Below are 12,589 nucleotides of genomic sequence, written 5' to 3'. Positions count from 1 at the left end.
TAGAAGAGTATGCCCGTCGGCATTCAACAAGTTTTTCGACAAGTGTGTCGAAAAGCGTCTTCTCTCTTTCCTACACACTAAATATTAATGGTTAAAAATGAGACGACTGATGCTTGTAAGCGCGCCAATACGTAAAAACAACGAAACTCGAATAAGAATTGCCAGGTGGGTTTTTTAATCGCTTTAATCTGACTTTAAACAATAATTAAACACGTAAAAATTATTTAATATAATATTACAGTACAGTACTTTGAACCTTCGCAATAAATTTATTTGATTTTAAGTTTAGTTTGTAGAACTCCATTTCAATTTAGAGATTTTTTTTATTTTAACAGTCTTATTAAAAAATTTATAAAAACAGTGTGTTTATAAACAAGTTCTGCTAGTTGTAATTATTATTACGCGTGACAGCTGTTTCACCTTCTGACGGCATTATCAAACTTTGGTAAAGCCACTTACAGACGACGTAAGTGATAACTTTCTTTTTTTATTATTCTGGCTTTATTGATTTCCGAGTAAATTGTCGTAAATTATTATTTGCTAATCCCAATATTATTTGCTAATGCTAATAATTAAGTGAAATTTTAAACAATGCAATAATAGGATTATTGCATTGTTAATTTCACTTAATGTCGTTGGTATTTCCAACTGATGACTCAGGGGTTTATTTCCCTGAATAATTAAGTATTTTGGGGTCTAATTATTATGCATTTCATTACATCCGATAATTTAAACAATTTTTATGTTGAATTGGGGTAAGTTTTATGGCTAAGGGAAGGAGTGGAAGGTGAGGAAGTACCTGGATATTCAGATCTGGTCACCAAATACGGCTAGTCATTTCAAGCAACGTTTAAATTCTAAACCTGGATATTCAGATCTGGTCACCAAATACGGCTAGTCATTTCAAGCAACGTTTAAATTCTGAACCTGGATATTCAGATCTGGTCACCAAATACGGCTAGTCATTTCAAGTAACGTTTAAATTCTAAACCTGGATATTCAGATCTGGTCACCAAATACGGCTAGTCATTTCAAGCAACGTTTAAATTCTGAACCTGGATATTCAGATCTGGTCACCAAATACGGCTAGTCATTTCAAGCAACGTTTAAATTCTAAACCTGGATATTCAGATCTGGTCACCAAATACGGCTAGTCATTTCAAGCAACGTTTAAATTCTGAACCTGGATATTCAGATCTGGTCACCAAATACGGCTAGTCATTTCAAGCAACGTTTAAATTCTAAACCTGGATATTCAGATCTGGTCACCAAATACGGCTAGTCATTTCAAGCAACGTTTAAATTCTGAACCTGGATATTCAGATCTGGTCACCAAATACGGCTAGTCATTTCAAGCAACGTTTAAATTCTGAATTAATTAATCAATTACGAAAAAGCGTGGGGTTAAGAATATTTTTTTTAAATTATAGTTGTAATTTATTGTCGATTTTTTAAAAAAATTGCGATATTTTAAATAAAATTTAATAATTATTGTTTAAATAAATTAGCAATCTGGCAGCATTCATTTGCAGGTGGTCAATCCAATGCAGTCATGACGTTTGTGTGAGTGCTTTCCTTTGTCTCAGTGTGTTGCGCAGCAGTTTTATATGAACCGTTTTTTGATTCATCGGGATTGTTTTTAAAACTATACATTCTTTGTACCTTCAAATTAGTGGAAATAAACTTAAGTGTGTCAAGCTGCTCGTTATATTCCGGTAATTCTGGAAGGCTTTTAACATAAGCAATAATATTCATAAATCACATTCCGCGAAGTTGTAAATAACTAAATTTATTAAAAAATATACGTTGTAGGATAGCCTAGCAAGTAACATTTTGACAGAGCACTTACGGTGATTTAAAAAACAACGGCGCTGTTCAAATAATCCAATTATTATTATTGATAAGTACCTAAGTGAGGAAAATTGTTTTTAAAAGTGCTCAGAATTATTGGACTTCGATTATAAATTCAGGAAATCTACTAATTAGTTTCTTAGTTTCAAAATTAGACTATTTAATACGTGAAACGCGTAAGAGGTGAAACCAAAGCATTCCAGAGGTGAAACAATTTAGATACAAAAATAAAACTGATGTGTACAATACAAGAAGACAATCAGTGATTCGCATACGAAAAATGTGAATAATCATTATTGTTAAATAAAATATTTCTTTTCTGGTACTGGATTATGTAATACGGGCTTCGTTCGCAGCAACACGCGAGAGTTGCGATGTTGCTTTCAAATTTTGACAAAGGATAAAACAGTGGTGACATGTGGTGAAAATATGTTTAATTAATTTTTTATTAAAAAAAAACGTTACCGGACAGCAAAGTGCACATAACATTTTTTACTCCAAATGTGCTAAGGAATAGCTGGTTAAAGTTTGTCGGGTTAGTGCCGATACACCCTGTATAAATACAGTAGTTGTTTCATGTTATGGTGTACGTTGTTAAAATGTCTCTAATCGAAACAAGTTTAGTTAAATGTAGTGTGGGACAACATAATGGTACTGAATGTCACAAAAAAAGTTATACTAACAACCGATATTAAAAATAAAGCACAGTTGATAGCTATTGTACGTTTCGTTAACGAGGACTTTATTAAAGAACATTATTTATTTTGTAAGGAGGTTCAAAACGAACTACCGGTGAAGAAATTTTTCAAGTAACCAATGATTTCTTCAAAATGTATAATATTAAATGGAGCAATTGCATTGCTGTTTGCGCGGATGGCGCTGCAGCAATGACGGATAGTAAAAAGGGTTTTGTCTCTTGTGTAAAACAAAAAAATCCAACGTTACAATTTACACACTGCTGTATACATCGCGAAGCATTGATGGTCAAAAATTTACCGGAGGAACTTTTGAACACGATGAATGAATGTATTAAAATTGTAAACATAATTAAATCAAGAGCCCTAAACTAGCGAATCTTTGGAATACTCTGTGCACGAATGGGAGTCAAATATGAATCCTTATTGTTTTATACTGAAATTCGTTGGCTATCTCGAGGCAAAGTTTTGGCTAGATTGTTTGAGCTTCTTCACGAGGTGCGTGAGTTTCTTTTAAATCAAAATACGCCCGAACTATATCAGCACCTCGATGATAATTACTGGATAACCAAACTTGCATACATGGCTGATATATTCGAGCATTTGAATGAACTATGGCAGAAAGAGTTGCAAAAAGGATGTTTGGAAATGTACCAAAGAACCTACCATAGTACAATTGAAAACAAACAATTAACTGTGGATCTGGCCCAACAACATTTAAATATGCTTCAGCAGAAATTTGGTCGGTATTTTTAATCCATTAATACGGAACAATACGATTGGATTCGAAATCCTTTTGCAACCATTGCAATAAATTCTACATAAGCACTGCCTATGTAAATTCTAGAGGAATTTACAGATTTAAATAATGACATGACATTAAAACTTCACTTCTCCGAAGATCCATTAGATGTTTTCTGGATTTACGTTAAAAAATAATATCCTCGCATTTCCGTCAAAGCATTCCATTTTCAACGACATATTTATGTGAGCAAAGTTTTTCAACGCTTTTTTTTATATTAATTAAAAATGATAATCGGTCATGCTTAAAAGGTCTTGACCAAGAACTTCCGTTTGCGCTTTCAAAAATCGAGCCGAATATAAAACTTTTGTGTTCTTGAAACAAGCACAGGTTAATTTAACAATCAATCGCTCATTAATTTATTATTATTTTATAATAATTATTAAGATTGCGTAAAAATAAATATGTTATAATTATATGTATGTATGTATACTTTTCAAATAAAAAACAAGAAATCAATTTAATACCTATATATTTTAGCTTTCGGTGTGCCGCGGAATTCTAGGAAAAAAATTGGTGTGTCGTGGGTGAGCAAAGGTTGCGGAGCACTGTTGTAAAGGACCGAATAAGTTTGACTTTTTTTATTTGCAAATACAGTATCTAGATTTTAAAAAACTTGGAACAATTCTGTATGATTAAGATTTCTCATTTTAAAAACGTTTCTACACTGTGAAGCACACAAAATACCAGGAGTTTTATTTTTTTAGGTTGTACTATGTTTATTGTAGATAAGAATAAAAAAAAAATTACAAAAAGTTTGAAAAAAGTTTAAAATGGATTTTATTTATTGAAGCAAGTAAAATGCCATGAATTTTATTTTTGTATGTGATTCTATGCTATTTGTAGATATGAATAAAAAAAAAAATTACTTCATTAACACTGTACCTTCCCGAGATATTGCTTTTTTGTAAAGTACCTTTTCCGTCCCAAAAATTACTTAAAAAATTACTTTTGGTAATTTTTTAAAGTCAAGTAGATAAATGTAAAGGGTTTATTTATTTTTTTCTGCAATCAGCATAGTTTTCTTGATAATATTGAAAATTTTCATTGCATTTGCACTATAAATGACAAAGATACAATTTTTTTTCATTGAAGGTACAAGCTCTTCCGGAGTGCTCGGAATATGTAAAAACGCTTATTTTGCCCAAACTTCAACTGCCCATAAAAAAAAAACGAGTTGAGGTAGGAAGGTAAAATTTGCTATATTTTCTTATCTATATGGAAGGATTAAAAATTTAAAGTTTCATCAAAATCTGAGATGGTGGGTGACAAATCCAAAATTTTCTGGATGATTTGGTGCGGATTGACCCAATAAGAATTTCTCTGTATTCAATATACTACGCAATCATAGCGACAGTTATTGTAGGTAGGTAACTTTATTTCTTAATAATATGTAGATATACTTATTATTGTTGTACATTTCTTATGCTTTTGCTAGCTTTCTTAGAATACTTACACAATAATGTATTTTGTATTCTTTTTTTTTACTTAATTTTATTAACCCATTGGCCATTATTAACTAGTGACGCCGGCAATTTATTTAGCAGAAATGAAGTATTCTAATATAACCGACATAAGACACGTATTTAGGAGGTAAATTTTCAGTGTCTTTGTGCAAGCATTGTTCCCTGAGCAACTGACAACAGGCAACTGGTTCTGGCTGGACGTAGGAACTTTAAATACTTTCAATAATTGTGATCAATAAAATGTAAATTACATAAATTATGCTTTTCCCTTTTGTGTATTTTTGTCAAAACATATAATGCCTGAGCTAATCAATTGGTATTTTAGAATGGCAAATAATAATTTATGTATATCAAATAATATAAGTTTGAGAATTTAAAAATAATACTTATGCAAATATATCATGTGAAATTAAAATTTTTTTTTTTTTTAAAATAATAAAATTCAAATTTTAGATTTTTGTAGAATATCGCCATCCTTTATTTTTCATTTAATTTAAAAAAAATCTTCCTTGTGGAAGTTTTAATAATACGTTTTTGGTGTTTGTAGGAGCAATGCTGAGATACTTTCTGCATTCGAGGAAATATTTGTGAAAGCCACTTATTACGTGATGTTTAATAATAATTTTTTCTATTTTCATTTCCCATTAAAATGTCTGCAAGAAGTATGCAATTAGTAAAGTAATAACGCCGTTAAACCTTCAGAATGTTGAACTAGCGCCATCTGACCGATAATGCCGTACCGCTGGAATCCACGTCACTGTGCTCTCGCATCCACCTGTCACACTTTACCTCGCACTGCAAGATCACCTACCGACGTCTGTTTCGTAGTTGAGTCTTGAACTTTCACGGTCATCTGATATTGCAAAAGTTTTTAGAGTTTCTTATTCATGCTGCATGCTTTTGAGTTTCTTTCTCCTTTTGAAATGACCTGATTCTGTTTCAAAATGTTGAATACATATTGCAGAAATCATGTGTGTGAATAGTTATCCTTAAAACTTTTATTCCTTGGATTGACTATAATAGTGAATAGTTCATTTCTTTGCGAGTAGAATTGTGAGACGTTGGTATTCATGATAACTCTGATATTTTTAAAACCAAACTCTCGACAGTGTTTATTTGTAGCGAGATTGGTTTTAAGAATATTTGCTTCATCTGATGTAGTGAAGACAGAGTGGCGGGCAGACGAACGGGCAGGTCCGTAACGTAAAGGTTCACTGCCGCCTGCGCTCTGCTGTTTCCCTTCTCTGTGTTGCTCAGTTTGCCCTTTGTATTTTATAATTGGTGATATGTGGTACTTAACATCATTTAATCAACCTTTAGCCATTGTTCATTTCTCTCGTGAAAGTGTATATACATATTTATATTATTATCTTATTTTATGATATGGGTATGCTCTATTACTTATATATTTGTTTATTTTTCTTCTTCCTTGATGTTCTCTCCTCTCATCAATAATAATAATACTTACACTCTTCTCTCCGAATCGATTATTTGTCAAAATGCTTTTGTGCTTTGCGTACGTACAATGTTTTAATTAATAACCTAATCGTTCACCAACTCATATCAATGTCCGATCATCTGTTTGACATCATCACGTGTTACCCTCCAGTCCTACTGACACCTTCACCGATCATTTTGGATTCGCCCCAAACTAAGATTGCATGCCCGGCCGTAAAGATCACCTTCGCCTTGAACCGTTATAACAGCGAAGCGGAGGCTGTTACTCCCGAGATTAACATCGACGGGGTGCCGGAATCCTCAACTAACGAACTACCACTATCTGCCATATCGTTTAAATCCTCTCGAGGGTTGTCTCTCCTCAAGCTGCCCGAGGCGGACAACCCGTCGGCTACTAACGAACTTCCGCTGTCCTCCCCCGTGTTTGCACGACACTCCATCAGTGCTATGTCCCCTCCCATGTCCGAGTCCTCGCGAGTCCTGTGGAAGGCCGCGTCGGACTCGGACATCAGCCACCACCGCCGGAGTTCTGATAGCTTGAGCGTTAACACAGACGAGCGGTCGAGACTAACTTGCGAGCACAGTGTAGCCAGTAGAGTGTTGTCACCTCCCCGCTCCTCCCTCACATGTGATGCCCCCTTCTTAGAGCCCAATGCGGTGCGACGCCAGAGGCACAGCATTGCCGGCCAGATGAGCTATTTCAAAATGCTGGGGTTCGGGTTGGGAGGCGCATACAGCCGCAACAAGCTGGGCGCGGGCGGTGGATCCACCAACTCTCTCTTCAGCACGGCCGTCATTAGCGGCAGCTCCTCGGCACCCAACCTCCGGGACATGATCCCCAACACGGCTTCTGCATCCAGTAAGTATACCACCACCTTACATTTTCTCTCCTGCAGCAAACAGGTCAACCTAAACTAAAGTACTTTATGTATATTATTTTGTCAAATAAGTATAAATATCTGTGTGAGCAAAATATGAATGACATAATTGATCCCTCATGAGCAAAAAATTCTGTTTTTGTGGAGGTCCATTCAAATTACACGCCATTTATATATTTATCTACGTTCACAGCAAAAATCATTTTAAAATTTCAACCACTAATGGCTATGGTGACGGCCGGTAGCTAATAAATGTAATATTCGGACATTTTGCAAGATGGCGCTGGCCATAACGCAGATACCCAAAGCTACCAAGTGCCTTCCGAACTCTGGGTGGGCGGGCAGTTGGCCGGCCGCCAGCGAGCAGAAGCATTTTAACAGAAAGTAGATATTTTTGTCGATAATTTATATGGATTCAGAAAAAAAATTCTGCTATTGTTAAAAAATATGTTGCACTGATTATATTATGTATTACTTGCGTCTCTTACTTTTCTGTAATATTTGTGTTTCATATATATTTTGAATTTTTATTTGTTTTATATTTTAATCTTTATTTAGGTACATGAAAATTAATGTGTCCTATGGCTGAGTAGATTTTGGTAATTGTTGTACCTATTTGTATATTAACTGAGTTTTTATAACTGGATTGTTCTCAAGTAAGTGAGATCGTCTGTAAAAACCCAGTATAAAAAAATTAATAAACAGCTGAATAGGGTGGCCGTTCCTACTGCCCTAGTATTTTACCCTTGTATCGTTATGTTAAAAAAATAATATCTAGCATCGGAACTACGTGTAGAATTGATATCAATAATATTTACATTGAAGACAATCCCTTACACAAACAACAAAGGATGAACATTACTATAAATATATTATATTTGAAATACTATAATTAAAGTAATGTCATCGAAGAAGACGATAATACAAATAAATCTATATGAAAAACAAAACAGAACAAGACACAGAAAATGAAAAGGCAACGGTCGCAATATAATATGAGATAAATATTTGAGAGACAAAAATGACATAAAAAAATCAGATCACAAAGGCGGAGTGGTTAGAAGTGTTGTCTCAGAGATAGAGATCCCGGGTTGGATTCCCGGTTGCGACCGTTGCCTTTTTATTTAAGGCAATGCCATACGTAGTAATGCGAAATCATGTATTTTTGGTTTGAAAATTTGGTTGCCCAGAAATGTTTCAGATGCTTTAAATAAATACCGCAAGTATAATACATCTTGGCCTTTCAAATAATCGAGTATTTTTTACATAAGTCTTTTTATAAGCCCAGAAAAAAATAATTTATAAGGCCTATGAAAACTGCTTTAAAGTTCAAAATTTCCTACTGGATTTCCTACCTACCTGAAAATGGGTTCCATTTTCGGTTATGGTTTTATTGTATAATGTGATAAAATAAGTTATTTATAAAATGATCGGAAAACATTTAAATATTTATGCCTGAACATCCACAAAATAAAATAAAAGGCACTTTCTGGCCATGTTTTTTCTTGCCTAAATCAAAACAGCTGGATGGTGTTAAGCGGGAATTTAAGCCTTATCGCCATCTACGTAAGGAGTGTTATTGATGGCGGCTCTATTCAAAATATTACACGACGTATGGGCATCGCCTTAACATAATAACAATTCAAAGAATAATTGTTAAAATTATCCTTAGGAAACCATACGATGTTCCAACTTTAGAGATATTTCAGGAATTTGTAGAATGTCTTGTATCAAATTTATAAAGAACATTTCATCAATAAAATTCACCCCTTAGATAGCATAAGCAATAGATTCAAAACAAAGGGCCTAATAGCCATCCCAATGCTAAGAACAACCACATATCAGCACCACTATGCGTTTTTTTTAATTATCGTGGTTCGAATTAACGGGGTTCTACTGTACTTGTATTTAGGTGTGAAATGGTACAATAAATTATTGTCCAAAAACAAAATGAAGGCAACCGAAACTTGGAAATATGAACAATCTCAAAAGCAAATTAACTCCACGAAATTGGATAATGATATATTGTCCCCTGAATATATGTTTACTTAATCTATACTACCTAGCATTTAATTTTTTTTAAACTTTAGCTATTGTAATAATACTAATTCTCTAAAATTGTGTATATTGAATTATGTTTGTAGTTAATTTCAATATTGAATTATGTTAATTTGTTTGTTGAATTACGTTTGTAGTTATTTAATAAGACTTTTTAAATAACTACATTTTTATGTATTTTAAACATTATTTTCTTTAGTATATACTTACTCCTCCCATAAACACGAGCTCCTGGAGCTCACCTTATGGATTAGTAGAATAATTAGGAAAAAAAAATGTTGATATAATTTCAATAAAATAAATTAAAATAAAAGTTTCTTAATTGAATAGAAGTGTGACTCATACCCTTTGTGTTGTAGCCTTGGACGGTTTTGGCGGAGTGCCCCCTATCCGTCCGCTGGAGACACTGCACAATGCGCTGAGCCTGAAGCAGCTGGACGTGTTCCTGGAGCAGATGACGTGTGTGCCGCTGTTCCGCACGCCGGCCTCTTCACCCCCCAAGCACCCCTCCACCCCGCTGCCCGCCCCGCTGCGCAAGCGCACTTCTCCTACCAACAGTGAGTCTCCTTCCTCCTTCTTGGGCTAGTGATTTAGAACTTGTTTCTCGAAGCTAAATGCTGAAGATACTTATCTCAGGGTCAGTGGGCCTGCAGTTCATTAAGACTGTAAAAACTGCAGTGCATGCCACAAATGCTGAAGATACTTATCTCACGATCAGTGGGCCTGCAGTTCATTAAGACTGTAAAAACTGTGCTGTGCATGCCACAAATGCTGAAGATACTTATCTCACGATCAGTGGGCCTGCAGTTGGTTAGGACTGTAAAAACTGTGCAGTGCATGCCACAAATGCTGAAGATACTTATCTCACGATCAGTGGGCCTGCAGTTGGTTAGGACTGTAAAAACTGTGCAGTGCATGCCACAAATGCTGAAGATACTTATCTCACGATCAGTGGGCCTGCAGTTGGTTAGGACTGTAAAAACTGTGCAGTGCATTCCACAAGACCAGGTTTATAAACTCCAATAACTATAAACTTATGAACAAAAGTGTTCTTTTTCTAACATACTACATCGGTTGTCTATGCTGTGCGTTGGTCCTGCTTGAAATCTTATTCAATGAACTCAAATTTGCTTTGAATATGAGTGTCATTTTCAAAATCGAAACTGATTATGTGATGAATTTAAACAATAGACAAAGTAGATACCTGTTTATATAACTCATATTAATTTTCAAAATTGTAACTCATTTGTCAAGATTTCATCAGGCTATCCTGTGATTTTTCATGGGTTTACGCTAATTCTTTACTATTGTTCTTCTTTGTTTCCTGGGGCATGATGCTCCGCTCTACAGCCTCTGCTCATGATGTTTGTATTATCATTTCGTAGTCATTTAACCGCTGGAGCGCTAGGGAGAGCACCCACAAAGTAAGTGGTTAGCTTTCACACTTTCACAACGCCAATCTCCCATGGTCTGTTCTTTTCTAAATTAATACAAGTTTGTATATTTAAACTTTACCGCGGTCCGCCCTGTTGGTCAGTTGGAAGCCGACATGGTACACGGCACTTAACCATTTTAAATTAACTTATTTATAGCAAATCGAAAAATTTGTTCTAGAAAAAGCTGTTGATAATTTTGTTCTATGATATTCGTGTTTGTTTTATGTGTTTTAATTTACATGCTGTATATAAGTGTGTTGGTTATTGAATTATCTATTTAATTATAGTCGTGAGATTACAAAATAAAGCATTTTTGATGCAAAAGTGTTGTGCGTCTTGTTTTTAAGTGTAATTGTGGTTTTTTTTTTATATCTTTACAATCCTAACAATAATTAACTCATCTGTTCAGTTTTTGCGTAATTATTCAGTTAGAGTAATTAATTTATAAAGACGAAACCAATAAAATTTTGAAGTTTGAAATTTTGAAGTCTGTTATTTTACAATTAAAAATTAAAAAAAACTTTTTTATGAATCCTCAAATATGAGATAAATGGTGAAATAAAGGTAGATTCATTGGCACTATGGCACTGTAAGCAGATTATTTGTTGGTTTCGGAGGTATGATTTTGATTGTAAATGTGTTGATGCTCCAGTGGTTAAATGATTAATTAGCTTGTAATTATATTGAGGTGGATTTTGTGTGTTCAGGTGTAGGGTGGAGTGGCCCCCCGAGCCTACTGTCTAGCTCCGGGGGCCCCCCGAGCGCCGGCTCCTCCAGCGGCCCCTCCTCCCCCAACTGCCTATCCGACTTCTGTGAGAGGGCCAATAGCGACATGTCTGCCAGCCAGCTCAGCACCGATGGGTAACTAACTACCAAACTATAAATCCAACTATGTTGTGATTTTCATGTTTTCTGTTCCGTGTGCAGGTGTGCCTGCTAGCCTAACTTGACCCAGCTTTCGTCAGATGCCGGAACCCGAATGTCATACAATTGTGTTGTCAACTCTACAGAAGCTAAATAATTTGTTTTATGTAATGAATTGTGTTAATCCTGTAGAATTCCCGACTAACAGCATTCTTATAACTCAACACCTAACCTTTGTTAAATTTACCAATATTTGTGTGCAATATTTCCTATCTTTAAACATGTAGTTGACTAACAAGTTGTAGAACCAGATTCACATTCATTTATACACCTCTTAGAGTTCATTTCATCTCAACCCCTCAGGCTAATTTGTTGGCTTTCTAATAATTAATTTATTTTTATTTCTAATAATTAAAATTGAAAGCGTATTTCAACACCTTTCAAAAACAATTTTCAGTTTTTGGATACATTTGGAAAAATTCAATACAAAAAAGCAGAAATACACATAAATTGTGACGGAATATGCCAAAAGCTTGAGGGGTTAAAGATTGTATTTTATTCACCTTTTGAATTGATTTTAAAAAACATCCCACATTTCATTTTTGAAGCATTGACGGACACACGCCAGAAAACAGAGGTTCGTGATATGACACATGTGCTTTGTGATGTCGATGATAATCAATAATAAAAATGAACACATTTTGGTGTGACACTATCAAGTATTGTTGGCGATAATAAAATGCCAAGTAAATGTTTATATTGAAATATTATGTTGTCTTTACAATAATAACATTCGATAATCGGCAAGGTTACGTTGCGCAGTTGGAATCCCAGCTGTTGGCTCGTGACTGTTGGAACTGCCACCTGCTCGCGGGTGTCGAGTAGGTCCAGTCAATCCCTTGTTTGCCGGCCGATAATGCGGCCTGTCGGCTGACAGAGGCGAACCTCTGGCGGTATAAGACTGAACCAAATGACTGGTGCCAATGTTTAAATATGCAGTTAACAGTATAGAAGTGTTCATTTAATTTTTAAACCATTGACGGATACTCGCTGGAAAACAGAGTTTCCTGATACGACACAT

At 34.9% G+C, this 12,589-nt stretch overlaps 1 protein-coding gene across 14 annotated transcripts in view; it reads left to right on the top strand.

Annotated features, from left to right (window-relative positions):
* l(1)G0196 (inositol hexakisphosphate and diphosphoinositol-pentakisphosphate kinase) overlaps nucleotides 1-12,589 on the top strand; it is a 53,289-nt gene that overhangs the window by 37,749 nt on the left and 2,951 nt on the right. For 13 of the 14 annotated variants that reach the window (XR_016302488.1, XM_089634168.1, XM_089634169.1 and 10 more), the window contains 3 exons: nucleotides 6,424-7,131; nucleotides 9,568-9,765; nucleotides 11,352-11,505. Coding sequence is in view for 13 of the 14 variants with exons in the window: in XM_089634168.1 (XP_089490294.1) it covers nucleotides 6,424-7,131; nucleotides 9,568-9,765; nucleotides 11,352-11,505 (1,060 nt within the window). In the remaining variant the exon portion in view is untranslated. The remainder of the gene's footprint in view (nucleotides 1-6,423; nucleotides 7,132-9,567; nucleotides 9,766-11,351; nucleotides 11,506-12,589) is intronic. The other variant, XM_089634178.1, reaches the window with a different exon arrangement.

This window comes from Hesperophylax consimilis, chromosome 8 (assembly GCF_061612785.1).
Source record: "Hesperophylax consimilis isolate HC1 chromosome 8, BYU_Hcon_1.0, whole genome shotgun sequence".
NCBI classification, from domain to species: domain Eukaryota; kingdom Metazoa; phylum Arthropoda; class Insecta; order Trichoptera; family Limnephilidae; genus Hesperophylax; species Hesperophylax consimilis.
This window is presented reverse-complemented; position numbering and strand designations above follow the sequence as displayed.